The sequence below is a fragment of the Lissotriton helveticus genome, chromosome 5_1 (genome assembly GCF_964261635.1).
Source record: "Lissotriton helveticus chromosome 5_1, aLisHel1.1, whole genome shotgun sequence".
NCBI classification, from domain to species: domain Eukaryota; kingdom Metazoa; phylum Chordata; class Amphibia; order Caudata; family Salamandridae; genus Lissotriton; species Lissotriton helveticus.
In genome coordinates, this window is record NC_136065.1 from 1255275669 (window position 1) to 1255301474 (window position 25806).

General features: G+C 44.7%; 1 protein-coding gene across 3 annotated transcripts in view; it reads left to right on the forward strand.

The window, feature by feature from the left end:
• Positions 1-25806, forward strand: part of LOC144755273 (uncharacterized) — a 168766-nt gene that overhangs the window by 109044 nt on the left and 33916 nt on the right. For all 3 annotated transcript variants that reach the window (XM_078644041.1, XM_078644042.1, XM_078644043.1), the window contains one exon: positions 19891-19998. In XM_078644041.1, the coding sequence (XP_078500167.1) occupies positions 19891-19998 (108 nt within the window). The remainder of the gene's footprint in view (positions 1-19890; positions 19999-25806) is intronic.

Consider the following 25806-nt stretch of genomic DNA (forward strand, 5'->3'; position numbering starts at 1 on the left):
AGTGATGTCACTGACCATGTCATGAATGATGTAATATGTGACATGATCAGCAGTGGATTGCGGGTGCGCGATATATAGTTAGTGCAACTAACTATATATGGAATTTCAATGGTTTTGTGTGAGTAAAATAAGGTTTTTTAAATGCTAATTCCTAACTATATATGGTCTATAACCTATGGTTTTTTCAGTGAATTTCAATGGTTTTTTAATAGCAAATATCATAAGCTGTCGAATGTCAAGTACGTGGTAAGTGAAAACATTTTCGTGTTTATGCACACTGATCTGCTTTGAATGGTGCCCCCCCCCTCATTTCTATTAGGAGTACTCTCTCTTTGCAGATAGTGAAAGGTAGTTAACGCAGGCCTTTGCCCCCGTTGTAATCCGTCGTGCCTGCTTCTCTCTCCATTTGATTGATTGTTATCCAAGTATTTACTGTTTTAGAATTAGTTCTCTTTGGTTCATTCTCTATTTACAAACAAACACAGAGTCGCAATACTCTGTTTAGTCTTTGCAGATAACGAAAAATCGTGTAAAAAAAAAGAAAAGGAATCGAGCAAAATCAGTAGGCCACTAATGGGATCTCTTTTTGACCTCGCTAAAATAGAAACATTAGGAACAACCCCTCATGACAAATACAAAACTAGTGAGATGAACTGAACTCCACACAATGATGGCTGCAAAACAGCTCGGCTCCGCCACCCACCCCGCCCAAAATAACGATAAAGAACGGCTGCCATGATTGGTTGCGGAATGACCACGACGGAGCTACGAAATGGTGCTGCTCTCATGCTAACCCCAGCTTCAGTCTGAAACATCCAGAAACACTGTAGACTACCAATTCGATCAGTTCCGGTAGCGCCCCAATGTAACCCGGTAGAGAAGAACTAGCCCTCCCCTCTTTGACTGATGGTTCTTGTTGCCTGTCCCTTCTGTTGTCATTTAACAGAACTATTTAGCCTGCTGAAAGGGGTTGTGTTCCGACCGCTGGTTGGTGGAGACATTTTGACTATATTCTGTACCTGCGTTGTCGCGTAATGCGTCATATGACGCGCCGTGTTAGCGCATCCGGAAGTCATCCGGGGCGCGCAGCGCGTAACGTAAGCATAACAAGTCATGTGACTTGTTAATAAAACTTTTCATTGGTTCATTTTACTTTTCTTATTGTAATGATGAAAGGCTTGGTCATATGACCTAAAAATTACGCTTTTCATTACTTCCGAACATTATTTTTTCTTAAATATATGTTATAATGTTCCAGGCTAATGTACTTTCCCGGAAATTTTACAACTGTCCTGCAAGTAAAATATATTCTTTTTTCGAGAAAAAGAGCGTTTCTTCGTCCCATGACGGAGCCGTTGAGCAAAAGAGGGTCGACCTGCTGTCTTAGTCGCCGATACGCCTGAATATGAGATTCTTATCGATCACTTTATGTTGCAGGAATAGAAAACACAACAGCCCTTGACCATTTATCTTTACTGCGTTCCTTCGTATTATACCTTTTACCCTTCATGTAATTGGTCTGCTTTATTTCACTTGCCTTTTAATGATTCTAAAACAGTCACTATTATTAAAAACTTTACCAATGTATATACTACTACCATGTTTTCTTTTAAAAACCTTTATTGTGAAAATTTCATTATACAAATACGAGCCTATAACCATGTGGGCCTGCCACAGAGCAAACTGTAATCGTATATGATGAATAGACATTTACACTGTAGAGGAACGTAACGGGCGGGCCATCAGGTTGCAAGAACTAAGGTGTCTAACAGTTACGGAATCGGTGGACGTACATTTTATAATTAAAATACGACAGGGCCAGTTACAATAAAATTATCTAGATATACATTTGCGGGCAAGTACCATGGGTGACGTTAATTCGAACTTTCAACAGTACAGTAATCAATAACACATCAGAACTTAATATCAATAGGGATGTCGAAATAGTCAATCAATTCTCGTCCCCGCCCGCCATGTGCTTCAAAACTGCATACGTATCTCGTGATTTCAAGGTTCTGCAACCAGTACACAACAAGGAGTTACGAGTCCCATTTATTCCGGCGCCATTTTGGGCGAGGACGGGCAGGTCCAGGATATAGTCGAAATGTCTCTACCAACCATCGACTATGATGATGTTCATATGCTGTATTTATTAGAGTAACACTCATCTGTCCACATGAAATTAATTTGCCACAATCTAAACATGTCATTTTAATCTTTCCAAAGTTCTTCTAAATATTTGGGACCGTTTCCCTTGCCTCTGAAGCTCTCAGTGCCACTTCTTTGATGAATGTACTAGCAGGTCAGGGGTTCTCCTCCAAATCTCTCTTTTATGCAGCACTATCATTAATTAGTGCCACCTCTCCATATGACGATGCATGGTATAGTTACCACAACTATATTTTTTTTCGGTTCCTCTGGAGAGTTCATCGTGGCAGATGAAGCGTGTAACGTACCGGGCATTTACCTTTTTTTGCATGTACAGGAAAGGAAAAAAAAATCGAGCGTCCGAGTTCTAAGGTGTCCCAGGGCCATTTTAGTGGACCAGGCCCAAATCCAAAGAACAGGCCGCCATTTTGAGAGTCCTCTTGCAGCCGCCTGTCGCTGTAGCATCAAGAGCAGCCGAAACTCAGCTGAATGGCAACTGAAACGGTAAAGGGGCGCCCCACTACAGCAGACGAGCCTCCACCTAGGAAGGCCCATTCACGCCGGCTCCCCCCCCCCCCTTCGGGCACCCCACGCCGTTATTCGGAGCAGTATTGTAGGATGGCCACACCAGTGCGGCAACTTGCTAGACATCACCTCGGTGGTAACCGAATCTCAACGCCTTGTGGTGTCTTCTATTCAAAAAACATTGTTATGCTGCCTTCGACCTATTCGCCGCAAGTGCGCACACAACTCAACTGCATAGCTTGCTAGACACCACCTCGGTGCCATCCGGATCTTGGAATGTCAGCACCTTTTGGTGTCTTCTCTTCAGAAAATATTGTTGCGCTGCCTTTGGCCCCATTCGCACATCAGTCCGCTACTGACGCCATCTCACAGGCTAATGGGGCGCCCCACGCCGACTTTCAGCATTGTAGAATGACCACACCAGTACAGCAACTTGCTAGACATCACCTCGGTGCCATCCGGATCTCGGCGCCCCACTGCAGATGAAGTGCCTCTCAACTATGAAACCACCACGGTGACATCCGGATCTTGGCGCGTTGTGCTGCCTTCGGCCTATTCGCACATCGGTCCGCTACTGACGCCATCTCACAGGCTAATGGGGCGACCCACGCCGAGTTTCAGCATTGTAGGATGACCACACCAGTACAGCAACTTGCTAGACATCACCTCGGTGCCATCCGAATCTTGGCATCTCAACGCCTAGTGGTATCTTCCATACAAAAAATATTGTTACGCTGCCTTTGGCCCCATTCGCACATCGGTCCGCTACTGACGCCATCTCACAGGCCAACGGGGCGCCCCACGCCGACTTTCAACATTGTAGGATGGCCACAGAAGTGCGACAACTTACTAGACACCACCTCGGTGCCATCCGGATCTTGGCGCGTTGTGCTGCCTTCGGCCTATTCGCACATCGGTCCGCTACTGACGCCATCTCACAGGCCAACGGGGCGCCCCACGCCGACTTTCAGCATTGTTGGATGGCCACACCAGTGCGGCAACTTACTAGACACCACCTCGGTGCCATCCGGATCTTGGCGCGTTGTGCTGCCTTCGGCCTATTCGCACATCGGTCCGCTACTGACGCAAACTCACAGGCCAACGGGGCGCCCCACGCCGACTTTCAGCATTGTAGGATGGCCACACCAGTGCTGCAACTTGCTGGACACCACCTCGGTGCCATCCGGATCTTGGCGCGTTGTATTGCCTTCGGCCTATTCGCACATCGGTCCGCTACTGACGCCGCCTCACGTGCCAACGTATTTTCTCCGCATTTTATACCCTATGCCGCATAACAGGTCATGTGACTTGTTTATAAAACTTTTCATTGGTTCATTTTACTTTTGGTTTCCTAATGATGGAAGGCTTGATCATATGACCTAAAAACAACACTTTTCATTGGATGAAAACTTTTTTTTTTCCCAAACGATGAAAGCCCCACCTTGTTTCTGGATGTTTCAGACTAAACTGGCGTCAGCATGAGAGCACCACCATCTCGTAGCTCCGTCGTGGTCATTCCGCGAGCAATCATGGCAGCCGCTCCCCACCAGAAGCCTGCAGGAGTCGGGGCCCCCAAAACTTTTGATGAATTCTCAAGGCGGAGGGGACGCTTTTGAGAATGGGGTCCAAGACCTAGCAGACAAGCGTCCGATTTCCAAGGTGTCCCAGGGCCATTTCAGTGGACCAGGCCCAAAAAAGAAAGAGCCTGCCGCCATTTTGAGAGTCCTGTGACAGCCGCCTATCGCTGCACCGCAAGAGTGGGCGCAACTCAGCTGAATTGCGGCTTTTGACACAGTGGACCAAAAACAGACGGAATGGCAACTGAAACGGTAAAGGGGCGCCCCACTACAACAGATGACACTCCACCGGGAGAGGCCCGTTCACGCCGCCTCCCCCGGGGCGCCCCACGCCGTTATTCGGAGCAGCATTGTAGGATACCAAAACCAGTGCGGCAACTTACTGGACATCACCTTGGTGCCATCGTTCTGCTGCCTTGGAACTATTCGCACAACAGTTTGCTACTGATGACCCACCCCCCGCGACGCCCCACGCCGTTATTTGCTGGGTGGCAACTTACTAGACATCACTTTCGTGTCATCTAGATTTCGGCGCGTTCTGCTGCCTTGGAACTATTCGCACAACAGTTTGCTACTGATGACCCACCCCCCGCGACGCCCCACGCCGGAAATCTGGACGTTGTGCTGCGTTGGGACTATTCGCACAGCCGACCGCTACTTCGTTGTTTTTCCCTAAAAATGTTTATATGTTATTACTATTTTTGTTTTCTTGTATATATTTATAAATTATTAAAGTTTTATAATCTTACTACTTTGTCGGAGTGCTATATATTTTTAATGTGACACATAATTGTAAAAACTTTGATGTACAAAGAGTCATCCCTAGAATCTTCCGCTTCACGCTCGGTCCCCTCCCCAATCACAATACAGGATGGTTTTCAGATAATAGCAACGCTTCTGCTGTGACGGATCTCATCGAGTGTGGGCCTTGATCTACTATAACTCCTTTGAAGAGGGGTGATTCTTTACAGCTGTGGCCATAAACTACATCTGCAGGGCTAGCTGATAGCCTAGGACCGGCCTGGACAATCGGACACAGAGGAAAAGGAGTGTCAGAGGGTGCGGTAGTGAATAGGGCGAAAGGGAGGTGTCGGGCGGGCACAGGGTGTGATTCTCAGGGAAGAGCAGCGCAGATGGGGGGAGGTTTATTACCCATGCATAAGACAGAGAGCGGGGGTGACCACTGCCTGGGTGAGATGCTTGCGAGGGTGGGGAGCCATGCTAAGGATCGACAGCGTGCACAGAGTGGGTTTGGTCAAGGCATCTAAAATGGCTGCCGTGCACGACAAAAGTGTGGCATTTGAAAAAAGACAAGATGGCGCAGACAATGTTTTTCAACACTTCCTGATTTCCTTCTAATCGAACGTTAACAGACGTTGGGGCATATTACCAAAGTTAAGCGATATTTATCCCTAACGATGCATTGCAAAGATTTTTTTACCGTCAGAAATTATCGCAGATAAACCTTGCTATTATCAAGGTTTATCGCAAATACGATAAAAAACGACCGCAATGCATAAATATCGCTGAAAACTCAGCGATATTCATGCATTACCGAGCTAATGCTCTTAGCCATGTTATCCACCTCCCATTGGATAACATGGCTAAGAACTGCTCAGGGCAGCTGTTACTTTTTGGAGATATTCGCGCTTATCTCGAATATTTCCAAAAGTTGATAATAGGAGATAGCGATGTTAGCGACTGTTTCCAGTCGCTAACATCTTGGCATGCCCACTTTGCATGTCATTAGTGATAAATATCACTCACATGCAAAGTGGGGCCCAAGATGGTCGCTATCTCCTACTAGCCGTCGCTAACTGGTGTTAGCAACAGCTAGGTAATACAGATATAATTTTATCTCCGCGAAGCGGAGCGCTGTTACAGATATATATCTTGTTTTTGAACGTTAATTTCTCAAAATGCACTGAAGCACATATATTGAGACCTAGCAAAGGCACATCGGGCTACCAGTCCCTAATATTTTACCAAGTTTCGTGCAAATCCATTCAGCCGTTCGATTATGATTATTATTTTTTTTTTTTGCCCCGCGGGGCCCTTTTAAAACCTCCACATCAAACCTAGGGGGTCAGCGAGGATCTACTATGCCCCCTTATGGTCATTTGCCCCTTCGCTTTGGCCTCCTCTTGTCTCTCGATCCTACCGAGAGACAAGATGGCGGCCGCTACGTACTGTTTGGAATGTTTACAGACACCGGAGAGCCAATCAGCTTCGCTTCACAAAGCTCCGTTGCGCGAAAAGTACGCGTCCTGGAGCGCTGCCCGGTCCGCTGTTACAGATATATATCTTTTTTTAAACGTTAATTTCTCAAAATCCACTGTAGCACATATATTGAGACCTACAAAAGGCACATCGGGCTACCAGTCCCTACAATTTTGCCAAGTTTCGTGCAAATCCATTCAGCCGTTCGGGCTAAAAGTGAGGCCAACCGCCCTATGGAAAACTCAATGTTAAAAACACGTTTTGGGACCCCCCTTTTTTCTCGACCCCCCCTGGACGAACCCCCCCCCAATTTTCAGGGGCTGCTCAGAAACAAAATGTGCCATTTTCCTGAAAATTTCAGCCAATTCCGTCCACAAACGCCAAAGTTATTAGACATAGAATTTTCAAAAAACCCATAGAGAAAAAATCCTAACTATATATACCTACTGGCGACCGCCAGTAGGTAATATACATATATATATATATTAGCAGAACAACTCAGCAGAATATATATATATATATATATATATATATATATATATATATTACCTACTGGCGGTCGCCAGTAGGTATATATAGTTAGGATTTTTTCTCTATGGGTTTTTTGAAAATTCTATGTCTAATAACTTTGGCGTTTGTGGACGGAATTAGCTGAAATTTTCAGGAAAATGGCACATTTTGTTTCTGAGCAGCCCTTGAAAATTTGGGGGGGGTTCGTCCAGTGGGGGCCGAGAAAAAAGGGGGGTCCCAAAACGTGTTTTTAACATTGAGTTTTCCATAGGGCGGTTGGCCTCACTTTTAGCCCGAACGGCTGAATGGATTTGCACGAAACTTGGCAAAATTGTAGGGACTGGTAGCCCGATGTGCCTTTTGTAGGTCTCAATATATGTGCTCCAGTGGATTTTGAGAAATTAACGTTTAAAAAAAGATATATATCTGTAACAGCGGACCGGGCAGCGCACTGGTTCGCGGACTTTTCGCGCAACGGAGCTTTGTGAAGCGAAGCTGATTGGTTCTCCGGCGTCTGTCAACATTCCAAACAGTCCGTAGCGGCCGCCATCTTGTCTCTCGGTAGGATCGAGAGACAAGAGGAGGTCAAAACAAAGGGGGAAATAACTATAAGGGGGCATAGTAGATCCTCGCTGATCCCCTAGGTTTGATGTGGAGGTTTTAAAAGGGCCCCGCGGGGCAAAAAAAAATAATAATAATAATAATTGAACGGCTGAATGGATTTGCACGAAACTTGGCAAAATATTAGGGACTGGTAGCCCGATGTGCCTTTGCTAGGTCTCAATATATGTGCTCCAGTGGATTTTGAGAAATTAACGTTCAAAAAAAGATATATATCTGTAACAGCGCTCCGCTTCGCGTAACGGAGGTTTGCGAAGCTGATTGGTCATTCTGTCACTGGGCTATAGTTGGGCTACATCTGGCTGATATTTGGGCTACATTTGTTTTTTTGTGTGTCTGGCGGCCATCTTTGGGCTACATTGGGCTACATTGGGCTTCATTGGGCTACATTCGGCTAATTAGCAAATAGCTCATCGCAAACTAGGAATGGTAAAGAATCGCTATTTATTCCTTAAAGTTCGCTATTTAGGAAATGCAAATAACTTTGATGATACATATGGCGGTTCATCTCTAACAAGATAAGAAGCATAGGGATACATTTATGATGACTGGCGCATCACCAGGGATGTGTTAGTCATTCTGTGCCGCTGTTCCGTCACCTATGGTGTGCTGCATTTACAATGCGGCGCATCATGGGGCAAAAACAGCACAGATGCGTGATGTATCTGTGCCGTAAAGGTGGCGCATTGCTGGAGTTGTATCGCAAGTGTGATGAAGCTCCAGCAAGGGTCGGGGGTGCCCCTGTCGCAGGGTTTCTGTTCTCACACAGAACTGTGGACAGAGGATTGGAACCTCGGCGAATGCATTGCTGGAGTTGTATCGCAAGTGTGATGAAGCTCCAGCAAGGGTCGGGGGTGCCCCTGTCGCAGGGTTTCTGTTCTCACACAGAACTGTGGACAGAGGATTGGAACCTCGGCGAATTAGGGTGTCCCAAAACTCACGTTAGTAATCAAAAACTATTTAGCAAGCTAGGTACAGTGTCACATTGGATATAACAAACTCTCAATGTTTAGACAATCCAGAATATGAACTTATAGTACCTCAGGATACGTGGAACTCATGAACAGTCGGTCGTTATAGATTTCTTAGAAACCAGAACATGGAGTTAAGAAGAACAGATGTGTATTTGAAATGTTTATTTACTAATGCCGTCTTCTCAGGCGTAGTACCTTAGATAATAAAAGTACACATATTATCAGTAGCAAAATTACCAGCATAGTTACTAGTACATAAAAAGTGAATGGTGATAGTATGTTAACATGCTGTAAATGAATAAGAGTTAGCAACACTTATAAGCAGCCGCGGGCCGTGGAGGGAGTTACGGTGAGGCAGGGAGGCGGGGAGGGGGAGAAGCAGGGTGGAGAATACAAGTACACATATTATCAGTAGCAAAATTACCAGCATAGTTACTAGTACATAAAAAGCGAATGGTGACAGTATGTTAACATGCTGTAAATGAATAAGAGTTAGCAACACTTATAAGCAGCCGCGGGCCGTGGAGGGAGTTACGGTGGGGCAGGGAGGCGGGGAGGGGGAGGGGCAAGGTAGAGAGGGCTCCACCCTGCTTCTCCCCCTCCCCGCCTCCCTGCCCCACCGTAACTCCCTCCACGGCCCGCGGCTGCTTATATCTCACCCTCCCTAATACACATATTATATTATTTGCTAAGAAGGTCTCTTTGTGTTGGTTTAGGGCGTGCCCATACTTTAGTGTCTTAGATTTGAAGGAATCACATCAGCATACACCAGCTCTCTCTTCATGTGAACCGCATCAACTGTTGTGTATGTGTGTTCGGCAAAGCAATATAAAACCCGCCTCATGCCCAGAATTGGCAGAAGTTGCACTTATGTTATGAGTATGAAGTCGTGGAGATCAGACCTCATAACAATTCTGTATCGTGTTGTTCTTGAAACTTTAGCACTCGCTGTACAGATATAGTTTAACAAGTAAAGCAGATAGTAGACCAATAACATATTATTCTCATGTAAACCACGATGAACTACTAGGTGGAAAGCTAAAGCAACAACTAAGTGTCGTGTGCAGAAGTTGCAAAAAAGGAAAAATGGCGTTTAAACCGGTAATGAGCCCATGCTAACTTAACACGGTGTAAAGATATCCAGGACCTAGATGACACCTCCTCATGATCCGGAAACGAACTGAATAAGATAATAGAAGTGCCATCTCATGAGAGCAGATTGCAAGTTTATATGTGGACGGTCCGCAAGGTAAAGCATTAAAAACTAGGAAAATTTAATGCTAAAGAAAAATAAAACAGCCAAGTACTTTATCGAGTCTTAAGCCAATAGGCAAGGTAAATAATAAAAACTTGACAAATAAGTCAATGAATTGTCAATGAAATGCTAGTACTCAGCATATCAAACATGAAAAAGGTCTATGACATAACTGTGTATGCAAAATAAGCTGCAACAGCCTCCAATAGGAAGTCACCGTCTTCATCCGAAAACAGTTCAGCCATCCAATTTAAAAGCGGAAAAGAACATACGTGCTCTCCCAGCACCGGATCCTCTATCACCATCAGAGGACAGCTCGGTGGGTTTTCAAGAAAGCTCTGTTCCAAGAAAGACTGTGCTGCCGCCAGTAAATTCCAGGGACCAAGTAGTCCATGCATCAATGCCACAGCCATAATCCTTTCGCCAGGACAAACCAACTCGTGAGTAATGATAGGAGTCATCAGCTGATTAAAGTCGACGTCAGGAGAAACCGGTCCGCAGAGACACAAATCAATGGCCCAATCGAAATCACAGGTCAGGCAGTGAAATACATACAAAGTTCATAGGTCGCACGCTACTCCACCATTACAGCGTGTGTACCCCAGGAGCATCATGGTAGATGTTGTTTTATCAAAGCGGGTGCGCTTAACACCTGACGAGCTCAGGTTAACGCCCTACGCGCCTGGAGAGGTACCATACCTGATAACACTTTGGCAGCCTGCACAGCAACCCCTGACACTCATCCTACACTCTGCTGATGAAGGACAAAAATCCAGAAACACCGGTGTCCAGAGTTGGCCTGCAACCATGCATCACACTTCGGAACTTTGTTAAGCGCACCCGCTTTGATAAAACAACATCTACCATGATGCTCCTGGGGTACACACGCTGTAATGGTGGAGTAGCGTGCGACCTATGAACTTTGTACGTAACTACGGCTCCCTTGAGCCTTCGAGCTGACGAGCTCAGGTTAACGCCCTACGCGCCTGGAGAGGTACCATACCTGATAACACTTTGGCAGCCTGCACAGCAACCCCTGACACTCATCCTACACTCTGCTGATGAAGGACAAAAATCCAGAAACACCGGTGTCCAGAGTTGGCCTGCAACCATGCATCACACTTCGGAACTTTGTTAAGCGCACCCGCTTTGATAAAACAACATCTACCATGATGCTCCTGGGGTACACACGCTGTAATGGTGGAGTAGCGTGCGACCTATGAACTTTGTACGTAACTACGGCTCCCTTGAGCCTTCGAGCTGACGAGCTCAGGTTAACGCCCTACGCGCCTGGAGAGGTACCATACCTGATAACACTTTGGCAGCCTGCACAGCAACCCCTGACACTCATCCTACACTCTGCTGATGAAGGACAAAAATCCAGAAACACCGGTGTCCAGAGTTGGCCTGCAACCATGCATCACACTTCGGAACTTTGTTAAGCGCACCCGCTTTGATAAAACAACATCTACCATGATGCTCCTGGGGTACACACGCTGTAATGGTGGAGTAGCGTGCGACCTATGAACTTTGTACGTAACTACGGCTCCCTTGAGCCTTCGAGCTGACGAGCTCAGGTTAACGCCCTACGCGCCTGGAGAGGTACCATACCTGATAACACTTTGGCAGCCTGCACAGCAACCCCTGACACTCATCCTACACTCTGCTGATGAAGGACAAAAATCCAGAAACACCGGTGTCCAGAGTTGGCCTGCAACCATGCATCACACTTCGGAACTTTGTTAAGCGCACCCGCTTTGATAAAACAACATCTACCATGATGCTCCTGGGGTACACACGCTGTAATGGTGGAGTAGCGTGCGACCTATGAACTTTGTACGTAACTACGGCTCCCTTGAGCCTTCGAGCTGACGAGCTCAGGTTAACGCCCTACGCGCCTGGAGAGGTACCATACCTGATAACACTTTGGCAGCCTGCACAGCAACCCCTGACACTCATCCTACACTCTGCTGATGAAGGACAAAAATCCAGAAACACCGGTGTCCAGAGTTGGCCTGCAACCATGCATCACACTTCGGAACTTTGTTAAGCGCACCCGCTTTGATAAAACAACATCTACCATGATGCTCCTGGGGTACACACGCTGTAATGGTGGAGTAGCGTGCGACCTATGAACTTTGTACGTAACTACGGCTCCCTTGAGCCTTCGAGCTGACGAGCTCAGGTTAACGCCCTACGCGCCTGGAGAGGTACCATACCTGATAACACTTTGGCAGCCTGCACAGCAACCCCTGACACTCATCCTACACTCTGCTGATGAAGGACAAAAATCCAGAAACACCGGTGTCCAGAGTTGGCCTGCAACCATGCATCACACTTCGGAACTTTGTTAAGCGCACCCGCTTTGATAAAACAACATCTACCATGATGCTCCTGGGGTACACACGCTGTAATGGTGGAGTAGCGTGCGACCTATGAACTTTGTACGTAACTACGGCTCCCTTGAGCCTTCGAGCTGACGAGCTCAGGTTAACGCCCTACGCGCCTGGAGAGGTACCATACCTGATAACACTTTGGCAGCCTGCACAGCAACCCCTGACACTCATCCTACACTCTGCTGATGAAGGACAAAAATCCAGAAACACCGGTGTCCAGAGTTGGCCTGCAACCATGCATCACACTTCGGAACTTTGTTAAGCGCACCCGCTTTGATAAAACAACATCTACCATGATGCTCCTGGGGTACACACGCTGTAATGGTGGAGTAGCGTGCGACCTATGAACTTTGTACGTAACTACGGCTCCCTTGAGCCTTCGAGCTGACGAGCTCAGGTTAACACCCTACGCGCCTGGAGAGGTACCATACCTGATAACACTTTGGCAGCCTGCACAGCAACCCCTGACACTCATCCTACACTCTGCTGATGAAGGACAAAAATCCAGAAACACCGGTGTCCAGAGTTGGCCTGCAACCATGCATCACACTTCGGAACTTTGTTAAGCGCACCCGCTTTGATAAAACAACATCTACCATGATGCTCCTGGGGTACACACGCTGTAATGGTGGAGTAGCGTGCGACCTATGAACTTTGTACGTAACTACGGCTCCCTTGAGCCTTCGAGCTGACGAGCTCAGGTTAACGCCCTACGCGCCTGGAGAGGTACCATACCTGATAACACTTTGGCAGCCTGCACAGCAACCCCTGACACTCATCCTACACTCTGCTGATGAAGGACAAAAATCCAGAAACACCGGTGTCCAGAGTTGGCCTGCAACCATGCATCACACTTCGGAACTTTGTTAAGCGCACCCGCTTTGATAAAACAACATCTACCATGATGCTCCTGGGGTACACACGCTGTAATGGTGGAGTAGCGTGCGACCTATGAACTTTGTACGTAACTACGGCTCCCTTGAGCCTTCGAGCTGACGAGCTCAGGTTAACGCCCTACGCGCCTGGAGAGGTACCATACCTGATAACACTTTGGCAGCCTGCACAGCAACCCCTGACACTCATCCTACACTCTGCTGATGAAGGACAAAAATCCAGAAACACCGGTGTCCAGAGTTGGCCTGCAACCATGCATCACACTTCGGAACTTTGTTAAGCGCACCCGCTTTGATAAAACAACATCTACCATGATGCTCCTGGGGTACACACGCTGTAATGGTGGAGTAGCGTGCGACCTATGAACTTTGTACGTAACTACGGCTCCCTTGAGCCTTCGAGCTGACGAGCTCAGGTTAACGCCCTACGCGCCTGGAGAGGTACCATACCTGATAACACTTTGGCAGCCTGCACAGCAACCCCTGACACTCATCCTACACTCTGCTGATGAAGGACAAAAATCCAGAAACACCGGTGTCCAGAGTTGGCCTGCAACCATGCATCACACTTCGGAACTTTGTTAAGCGCACCCGCTTTGATAAAACAACATCTACCATGATGCTCCTGGGGTACACACGCTGTAATGGTGGAGTAGCGTGCGACCTATGAACTTTGTACGTAACTACGGCTCCCTTGAGCCTTCGAGCTGACGAGCTCAGGTTAACGCCCTACGCGCCTGGAGAGGTACCATACCTGATAACACTTTGGCAGCCTGCACAGCAACCCCTGACACTCATCCTACACTCTGCTGATGAAGGACAAAAATCCAGAAACACCGGTGTCCAGAGTTGGCCTGCAACCATGCATCACACTTCGGAACTTTGTTAAGCGCACCCGCTTTGATAAAACAACATCTACCATGATGCTCCTGGGGTACACACGCTGTAATGGTGGAGTAGCGTGCGACCTATGAACTTTGTACGTAACTACGGCTCCCTTGAGCCTTCGAGCTGACGAGCTCAGGTTAACGCCCTACGCGCCTGGAGAGGTACCATACCTGATAACACTTTGGCAGCCTGCACAGCAACCCCTGACACTCATCCTACACTCTGCTGATGAAGGACAAAAATCCAGAAACACCGGTGTCCAGAGTTGGCCTGCAACCATGCATCACACTTCGGAACTTTGTTAAGCGCACCCGCTTTGATAAAACAACATCTACCATGATGCTCCTGGGGTACACACGCTGTAATGGTGGAGTAGCGTGCGACCTATGAACTTTGTACGTAACTACGGCTCCCTTGAGCCTTCGAGCTGACGAGCTCAGGTTAACGCCCTACGCGCCTGGAGAGGTACCATACCTGATAACACTTTGGCAGCCTGCACAGCAACCCCTGACACTCATCCTACACTCTGCTGATGAAGGACAAAAATCCAGAAACACCGGTGTCCAGAGTTGGCCTGCAACCATGCATCACACTTCGGAACTTTGTTAAGCGCACCCGCTTTGATAAAACAACATCTACCATGATGCTCCTGGGGTACACACGCTGTAATGGTGGAGTAGCGTGCGACCTATGAACTTTGTACGTAACTACGGCTCCCTTGAGCCTTCGAGCTGACGAGCTCAGGTTAACGCCCTACGCGCCTGGAGAGATACCATACCTGATAACACTTTGGCAGCCTGCACAGCAACCCCTGACACTCATCCTACACTCTGCTGATGAAGGACAAAAATCCAGAAACACCGGTGTCCAGAGTTGGCCTGCAACCATGCATCACACTTCGGAACTTTGTTAAGCGCACCCGCTTTGATAAAACAACATCTACCATGATGCTCCTGGGGTACACACGCTGTAATGGTGGAGTAGCGTGCGACCTATGAACTTTGTACGTAACTACGGCTCCCTTGAGCCTTCGAGCTGACGAGCTCAGGTTAACGCCCTACGCGCCTGGAGAGGTACCATACCTGATAACACTTTGGCAGCCTGCACAGCAACCCCTGACACTCATCCTACACTCTGCTGATGAAGGACAAAAATCCAGAAACACCGGTGTCCAGAGTTGGCCTGCAACCATGCATCACACTTCGGAACTTTGTTAAGCGCACCCGCTTTGATAAAACAACATCTACCATGATGCTCCTGGGGTACACACGCTGTAATGGTGGAGTAGCGTGCGACCTATGAACTTTGTAGGCAGTGAAATACAGGCTGGACACAGGTGAAGTAGGAGAACCGAAAAGATAATCCATATGCCGTGCTTAATATCGCCAACGGCATTGTGCCATAATATTCTAGCATGCGATTGCGGAACAGTGTCAGCAGCTGCAGGGTCGGAGGTTGCATAGGAGGGACATCCATATTTAAAAATGTAAAAAAGCACAAGAGCGTCCGCTGGTAATGCAAGTAAAAATGCCAATCCACGAACCAGAGTGCAGAAAATACAATGAAAGGAAGCAGGGATGACTCCAAAGATTTTCTCAAATGAAGTCACGAGACCACTGGTAACAACTTTAAAAAAGTGCACCAGGGACTTTGTGGAGGATGCGTTACAGATAGTCGGAAACATGTTGCTGAAATTGAAAGGCAAATGTTAATTGAAAAAGGTTTTGCACCTCTGTATGGGTGTTCGCTATGTGAAGTACGAAAGTTTCACGGGCCGAACTCAAGGCCACCTCTCTCTGAGACAAAAGAGCTCTTATTCTTGCCATGCCGTTGAAACGTGTCTCAAGGTTGGTATTTGTGGCCAGATTGAAAACTCCCTATGTTAATGTGTGGGAGGAAATAGAACATTTCTGCAGCAAATAACCCGTTCACTTACTGTTACGATAAAAGGAATACTTTTAATTAACTCAGAACAATCTTCATTATTGAGCATCAAATAACTACCATTTTCCAACAACTTGAACGTGGGGATGATAGCAGGAACTGGCGTGCCTTGCAACACGCAAGCCATATTTGGTCGGTGTTTGTTGCATGAACCGTGTAAATGTATGTGCCTACACATTAGTGAATGATCTGGCGTCTCAGTGCATTCCTCTCCATTCAGATAAACTTCTTGATCATCTTTGAAACATCTGTATGTGTATGGAAGCGACCAGACCTCATGAAGAAAAGCACTACCTAAAGGTTCATAACGACCTATTGGTATATATTTCATACAATTTGAAAACTTATATAAAGCAAAAGGCAGCGTTATTAAACCGTGGATAAGGCATGTTGCCAAAAAACCCGCAATCCTCTGCTGATGATGTCACTGAGCATGTCATGAATGATGTAATATGTGACATCATCAGCAGTGGATTACGGGTAATGGTATCTCTAGTTTACTCCCTTATAGCTGTCTTTCTTTTAACATAAGTGTCTGTTTCCTTCCCTTATACTTACTGTTTTTGGGTCGCTTCCGGTTCGCGTACCCGCGAGCGAACTGGGAAGCGAACTAAGAAAAATAGAGGTTGGCACAGTTCCAAATATTGTACCAATTTTTTAATAACGGGGAGGTAGTTCTGAAAAGAACTTTTTTTTTTTTTTTTCTGAACATTTTTTTACTGTTTTTGAATTTTTCGGAACAGTTTTATATTTTTTGGGGTTTTTCTTGGAAGGGGCAATGAAAACGATTCATTGTAAAGGGCTCAACAGGAGCAACAAAACAAAAAAAAGAAGTATTTATTATTTTGGGCGTTTCGGACAAACTTGCATATGATAGTCAATAGCTCTGTTGATCAGAGTGATGCTTTTTTCTCCGTAGGAAATGAATCCATCGCAAAATGCGCAGATGTGTTTTACATCACCAAATCTCATTTGTATATTTGGCACCATCTCCCTGCCCTCTGGTCCCGTTACTTCCGGTACAACAGATCTTCTGGCCATAATAGGGAGATTATCTAGGTCGTTCCGAAACTGTGCAGCACTGTAGTTGTTAGGATGCCACCTAGTCATATGGCGATGCATTGTGTAGTTTCCGAAACTGTATTTTTTGTCGGTCCCTCTGGACAGTCTATCTTGACATATAAGGCAAGTTACGTATCTTGCATTTACTTTTTTCTGACCTTTGGGAATTTTAAAAAATTGCCAAATGAAGTTTTCTTTCCGGTGAGACGTCCTGGGCTGCTCAGGCAAAAACTGCCTCTCTTCGTGCTCGTCCTCCTGTTCCTCTTCTTCTTCTTCTTGTTGAATTACAACTTGAGCAGGTGGTCCACTCTTCCTTGGATGTGGTGGAGGTGGTGGGGAAGCACCAGCTGAAGCTACTAAAGAAGCCATTGCTCAGTGATCACAAAGGGTCTTTCTCTCACAATGATGAAAGTCAGAGTGAGGAAAGAAGGAGGGATTTTCATCATTTGGGAAAAACAAGAGTTCTCAACCAATCAAAAGTGTTCATTTTAGATTATATGACCTAGTCTTACATCATTAGGAAACCAAAAGTGAAATGAACCAATGAAAAGTGTTATTACCAAGTCACATGACTTGCTGTGTTTACGTTAAGCGCTTTGCAGGGCCTCCCGGTTTGCTTCCAGAAACCTGCGCTTTGCGACTCGCTTCGCGTACCAGTTCGCTAACGTAGCACGTCATATGACGTATCACGCGACAACGTGAAACGTCATGCGGACGGGAGGCGTCACGATGTTGTTTTCTAACGCGGCACTTGCGGTAAAGAAACGTTTACCGGCTCGCGGTCTATTTCGCGGCATCAAGGTCAGCTAACGGGAAGCTTCCCGATTCGCGAAGCGGGAACGAAGAAAAAAAAATATTTAAAAAAAAAATTATTCATAAACATATAAAATATATTTTTGGATTTAAAGAAGAATACATTTTACAGCTACAGATATTAGCTGTTAAAAAACCAATGAAATTCACAGAAAAAAACATAGGTTATAGACCATATATAGTTAGGAATTAGCATTTACAAAACCTTGAAAATTCACTGAAAAAACCATAGGTTATAGACCATATATAGTTAGGAATTAGCATTTAGAAAACCTTATTTTACTCACACAAAACCATTGAAATTCCATATATAGTTAGTTGCACTAACTATATATCGCGCACCCGCAATCCACTGCTGATGATGTCACATATTACATCATTCATGACATGGTCAGTGACATCACTGATGACATCACTGATGACATCTCAAATGACATCACTGATGACAACATCCAGTGACTGTATGTTTCTGTAAAGTTAAAATATGTCTTAGATATTGAAGAATGAGTGGATGTATAAGTGTCTGGATGAAGGATTTAGTAGGTGCGTGACTGACTGTATGAGTGAGTGATTAAATGTGTCTCACTGAATGCATGGGTTAGTGACTAAACTGTCTTAATTTGTGCATCATTATGTCTGTTGTGATGTAAACTGCTGCATGTGTTGATCATTAGCTATACGAGAGGCTATATGTTTTATTAATTGGTTGCCCAAGTATTTCTATGGGAGATTGAGTTTGTGTGGGGGTGGCTGGGAGGTGTGTGACTCTGTGCATAGATGTGTGAGCAGTTGATTCACTAGGTGTATGAGTTCAAGAGTGCATGTGGAAAAAGCTACATGGGCGGTTGACTGTGTGCATGAGTGTATTGATGAGTGAATGGATATCTCAATGCTACATGTCATAGTAAGTACATATGTAAAACACAGTACATGTGAGAGTTGGCATATATAAATAACTGTGCATGAGAGCCACTGAATGTGTGAGTGGCTGTATGGATCATTGTGAACTTGTATCAGGGATTGTATAAGAGAGTAAATATGTGTTAGTATATGTTTGAATAAGTAAGGTGTGTATAACTGTATAGTTGAGGAAATGGAGGTGAGATTGTTTCTTTGCATGACTGACTAGGTGTGTGAGTAACTCCATGGATGAGTGACAGTGTGTGAGTGTCTGTATACACTGAGTGTATCTAAGGTTATATTAGAGTCTGAAGAGGTTTATCGTATTAGCACAAGAATGATGTCAAATGAGATGTCATCAGTGATGTCATCAGTGATGTCATTTGAGATGTCATCAGTGATGTCATCAGTGATGTCACTGACCATGTCATGAATGATGTAATATGTGACATCATCAGCAGTGGATTGCGGGTGCGCGATATATAGTTAGTGCAACTAACTATATATGGAATTTCAATGGTTTTGTGTGAGTAAAATAAGGTTTTCTAAATGCTAATTCCTAACTATATATGGTCTATAACCTATGGTTTTTTCAGTGAATATATATATATATTAGGAAACAATCTTTTTGTGTGTATTTTAACAATATTAGTGTACAACGATATCTTTTGAAAATATTTTTGTACTTATCATTATATGGATAGGGAAACAATATTTTTGACACAAATTTCATGTTAAAGTATATTGTTGGCTCCGATATTATGTCAATGATCCGAAATAACCAAAGACCCAGTAAGAACATTTAGCTGAGGACTTATGTTGACTTGTTTTGTCATTGCGCTTTGTGTGTACTGCATGAGAGACAGTCAAAACTTTGTATTCCATAGGACCCAGCTTTCCTTGCAAAGTTCCACTCTTCTAGTGACGAAACTAACACCTGTAAGCTATACAAAGATTTGCCACTGTAGAAGTGAGTACATGTGTACGGATACATTCTAATCTGTGATCATAGAGCATTCACCTTCACACAATTCAGTTCACAGTGTACCTATGGAAGTCAACTCATTGCTGAACATTTTTACTTACTTTTGTATATTTTGTATTGTTTTGAAGCTGTAATGGTTTGTTTTATTTAAACTCATTTTCTCTTGACTTACTCCACAGGATTTACATTTCGCAACACTGACTGTATAAGGAAAGAACAACCAGTTTTTGATTCTTTTGATCAACATGGCACTGAAATGGAAGACTGCAGCAATGATCCTACCATGGGTATGTCGTTCACACATCAGAATAACTTAGCATGCTTCAATTTTCCAGTGAGTGATCCCACGTGAATCAGGAATGTTTAGTTTCATGGTTGTGCACAGAAAATGATAGCTTCGCTTGTCAGATTTGGTATAGATGAGTCTTGGGTTTCCAGATTATTTGCATTTGACAGGCAAGGGCCATTTTCCTGATTTGCTGCTTCATTAAGCATGCCCAGGCCATACCAATGTATCATTTGGCAAATTAACGGAACACTAACAAAAGCACTTGACAAACTCTTTGCTATATTATGTTTTCCATTTACTTGCTTAGTGAAAAACAATTCCTTTTCACTACTACTTAAAATATACTTACCCTTATGTAACATTGTGCTATGTAGCCACTGCTATGTAGCCAATGTTCCCAGTTTCAAAGTGTGCTACTTTAATTTATATTTTCTTTAAATTCCAACAGATTTACACATATATTTAACATACCAATATCCTGTGATATAATTTGGTCTCCAACGGAACTAGCTTATCAAAGGAATTCTGCTAAGGCGTATTGGTCTGAGGGGTCTATATCAACTAGACATGGCTTATGTTGACATCTTACCCTACTTTTGAACTAACCCTAAAAGCTCATTGGACACAATAGGACTAGAGGAAGGGTTGGGCGTTAAGTTCTTCATGGTCATAGGAGACTTCAATTTTCATCTTGAGGACTTCACCGACCCCGATAATATAAGACTGCATCAAATATTCAATGGGGGGACCACAAACAGCTTGTGGTAGACCCCACTCATTCCGCTGGGCATACATTGGATGGAATTTTCTCTAATAACCCTAATCTTGTATATTTGGAAGCACTACCACTCACCTGGACTGACCATGCGGCGATCCTATATGAATTTAAACAGGCTAAGCGTCTTCAATACAAGTCTTTCCCTAAGGCCGTAACAACCACAAGGGACGGAAAAACATTAATAGCCTAGAACTAGGAAGTCTTCTGAAGGCTTCAGCATATCCACCACCTTCTAATGTGGAGGAAGCTAAGGTCCCTACACAGAATGGGTTGATTCCGCTTGCAGGAAATTAGTGCCGTGCAAATGTTACATTCCCAAGCGGCCATCGCCATCTGCCCCTTGGTATTCAGAAAACGTAAAAGCACAAAAACTTGACTGTAAGCAGCTAGAGCGAGCCTGGAGAAGAGGGTACAATAACATTGATAAAGAGGCCTATAAAGTAAGTCTTACAAACTACAAAAAACCGCTCATTGAAACCAAAAATACATACTTTGGGGAATAGATTGGGAAAGTCAGATCCTTATCCAAAGATCTGATTAAAACTATCTCCACACTCACGACTTCCTCTAGCCCCAAGACAGATAGTAGTCCTGAATAATGTGAGACTTTGGCCGCCTTTTTTCTGCAAAAGCTGGAAATCATCTTTTCCTCCTTTACTCCTCAGCCTACTGTCGCCAATAAGACCTTAGCGACAGGGTTGCTCAAGGATAACCAGCCCATCCCCTCACTAGACCATTTTACATCGCTGGATTCACAAGGGGTTACCAAATTACTGTTAAAAATTCGATCAGGTTCCCCTCTAGACCCTTGTCCAGCCTTTGTACTTAAACAGGTCCCAGAAATCATTGGAGATACTCTCACCCCTTTGTTCAGTTCCATTTTTAACTCAGGGCCTTTTCCTGGACCATGGAAAGCAGCATCGATCCTTCCTTCATTAAAAAAATCTAATTTGGATCCAAAAGACTGTAACAACTATAGACCCATCTCACGTCTCCCAAAATGATTGAGAAGGCCATGAATGGCCAACTCAGTAGGTTTCTTCAAACCAACTCTCTGCTGGACTCTACACAGTTTGGCTTTCGAGCGGAAAACAGCACAGAGCTGGCACTGATTAAATCCATGGAGGAGATTAGAGAGGCCTTGGACCAGGGAGGTACCGCTAAACTCATCATGCTGGACCTCTCAGCCGCCTTCGATATGGTCCATCATGAAGTTCTGATGGACCGTCTATCCGAAGTTGGGGTCCAAGGCAAGGTCTGGCATCTTTTAAGATCCTTTCTTACCGGTAGGACACAAACTGTAGACCTAAGTGGGTACAGATCTAGGCCCTTCTCTCTCCCCTGTGGAGTGCCGCAGGGGTCATCTCTTAGCCCCACATTATTCAATGTGTGTGTGTCACCTCTGGCAGCCTTGATCAGATCCTTTGGGTTCTAGTTGAATACATATGAGGACGACACGCATATTGTGTTGTCCCTTCAGAATGGTACAGCGGTAGCGACTGGATCAAAATGCCATGACTGCATGCAGACGATTGCGGAGTGGATGGCTTTAAACTGCCTGAAACTCAATGCAGGTAAAACAGAGGTGGTTATATTTGGGAACACCTCTAACCTCTGGACACCAGACTGGTGGCCAACTACAATGGGCGCGCTCCCAGTCCCTGTGGAGAAGGCTAAGAATTTGGGGGTGATCCTGGATTCGAAACTCTCCTTTGGTGACCAAATTAGCAAGGTTGTCTCATCAAGTTTCCACATCATTCGAATACTGAGGAAAATCAAATTCCTCCTTCCAGCAGACAGCCTGAAGATAGCACTCACAGCGCTTGTCCTCTCACGTCTGGATTACTGCAATAGTCTCTACATGAACATCCCCAAAAAACATCTGAGTAGATTCCAGATCGTACAGAATGCGGCAGCTAGGCTGCTAACAGGTACACCCAGGAATGTATCTGTGAGGCTGGAACTTAGAAATCTGCACTGGCTTCCGGTCGAACAACTGGCACAATTCAAGGCTCTGTATACAGTTTTTAAAGCCCTTAGGGGTGTTGGACCGACTTTCTTAAAAACAGGATACAATGGTTTGTTCCTGGAAGAACTTTGCATCCCTCGCCAGCTAAACAAGTGACTATTCCTCGCTTTAAAAAGGCTAACTTGGGTGGCAGTAGCTTTCATTACTGTGCTACAAAGGCTTGGAAAAACTTGCCTTTCCATCTTAGAAATTCAAAAGAGCTCCTTCCTTTCAGTAAGGAATTGAAAACATGGCTCTTTGGATCACTGACAAAATATTGAATTCAAAAATATAGAATACCTAAAATATCGATGACAAAATATCGTATGCAAAAATATCGAAGTCCTATCTACAAACAGGTAAGTACATAAATATTGAATCAAAAATATAGTTAGTCAAAATATCGATTTTTTAAAAATGTCTTAAAAGTAATTTAAAATTAATAAAATAATAAATATAATTAACTAAAACATACTTAAAAATACTTAACCCCTTCCATGCTCATGACGGAACGGTTCCGTTATGAGCGTCGGTTGGCCTGTGCTCATGACGGAACCGTTCCGTCATGAGTCCATAGGTTCTTTAGAACCTTCAGCACCGCAGCGGAATTCGCGCAGCGCTGAAGGGGTTAAATAACCTTAAAATTATTAAATAATTAATGTAAGTAAAAAAAAACATACAGTTTTATTTTTTAACACATTTATATATGTTAACATACTATTAATAAAAAATATACACTATTTTTACAGTAGGATAGCGGGAGGGTAAAATGTACTATTACCACTCCAGTGAGTGCAACAGTAGGGTAAACGTTGGATAGCGTAGGGGTAAAAATTACTATTCCCAATCCAGTGAGTGCAACAGTAGGGAAAGCGTTGGATAGCGTAGGGGTAAAAATTACTATTACCACTCCAGTGAGTGCAACAGTAGGGAAAGCGTTGGATAGCGGGAGGGTCAAAATTACTATTACCACTCCTGTGAGTGCAACAGTAGGGAAAGCATTGGATAGCGAGGGGGTCAAAATTACTATTCCCACTCCAGTGAGTGCAACAGTAGAGAAAGCGTTGGATAGCGGGAGGGTCAAAATTACTATTCCCACTCCAGAGAGTGCAACAGTAGGGAACGCAATGGATGGCGTAGGGGTAAAAATTACTATTCCCACTCCAGTGAGTGCAACAGTAGGGAATGCGTTGGATAGGGGGAGGGTAAAAATTACTATTCCCACGACAGAGAGTGCAACAGTAGGGAAAGCGTTGGATAGCGTAGGGGTAAAAATTACTATTACCACTCCAGTGAGTGCAACAGTAGGGAAAGCATTGGATAGAGGGAGTGTAAAAATTACTATTACCACTCTTGTGAGTGCAACAGTAGGGAAAGCGTTGGATAACGGGAGGGTCAAAATTACTATTCCCACTCCAGAGAGTGCAACAGTAGGGATCGCAATGGATGGCGTAGGGGTAAAAATTTCTATTCCCACTCCAGTGAGTGCAACAGTAGGGAATGCGTTGGATTGTGGGAGGGTAAAAATTACTATTCCCACTCCAGAGAGTGCAACAGTAGGGAAAGCGTTGGATAGCGTAGGGGTAAAAATTACTATTCCCACTCCAGAGAGTGCAACAGTAGGAAAAGCGTTGGATAGCGTAGGGGTAAAAATTAATATTCCCACTCCAGAGAGTGCATCAGTAGGGAAAGCGTTGGATAGCGTAGGGGTAAAAATTACTATTCCCACTCGAGAGAGTGCAACAGTAGGGAAAGCATTGGATAGCATAGGGGTAAAAATTACTGTATCCACTCCAGAGAGTGCAACAGTAGGGAAAGCGTTGGATAGCATAGGGGTAAAAATTACTATTCCCACTCCAGAGAGTGCAACAGTAGGGAAAGGAAAGATTCAATATATTAATAAAAATTAATTAAATATTAATACCAATAAAAAATTAATTAAAATAAATTACCAATTTAATATTATGTAAAAATGAATCAATTAAAAATACAAATAAATATTAGTTGTTAAAGTTAATTACTTATTAATACAAATGAATTACCAATTAAAAATTAATCAATTACCAATTAACAATTGTTAGAAATGGGATCCCTGGCTGGCCAGGGCTTTCGCCAAAGTCAGTCAGAGACCACCACTCCTAAGTCAGGGCAAGGGAGTTACACGCCAAGATAACCCCTGCTCACCCTCTAGGTAACGTGGCGCGAGCAGCAAGGCTAAACTCGGAGGCGATGTGAGTTAAGTATTTGCGCACGCACCCCAGCAACAACCCCCAAGGCCCACCACAAAGGAAACTCCACACAAGGTTATATAAAAATAGCCTTTGTATTACACCAAAACACATTAGATAAAAACACACACTTTAAAATGTACCAACAGGCACGGGCAGAATTTACAGGGGATATGTACAAGACAGGGCCACCTGGACCACTGTCAGGAATCAGCACTTTTAGAAGTAACACTTTTAGAAATAGCACTTAGAACATAGAACGTAAAATCACTGTCGCACAAAATAGCACACAACCAGTAATCACTGGTAACCAGGACCTCACTAGCACCACCTGCACTAGGAGAAAAACAACCACCTAAGTATCACAATACCTGTAGGGGTGTAAGCACATAACACATGATGCATAAACATACATTCAGCGGTGTAAGGAAGGAAAAACACATGATGCATCAACAATACATTCAGAGGTGTAAGAACAAGGCACATGACGCATAAAAACACATTCAGAGGTGCAGCAAAAGAACAATTGCGCCAAACTCACATAAGTCACCACCTGTGACTGTCCCTAGGCCAACTGGCCTCTCCAGGGCTAGGATGCCCTGTGTCCACAGTCAGGGGGCCTAAACGTGGCAGCTGCCCTCGAAGTGCTGGGCAGCTGTGAAACAATGGTGGGGACAACGTTGGAGCCTCTCAGGCTCTGGCGAAATGTGGGCTGGGGGCCTCGTGGCCCTAAACAAACGTCATGTCACCCAAGAGCCTTTCTGGACTCTAAAACAAATCTGGCACCTCGAG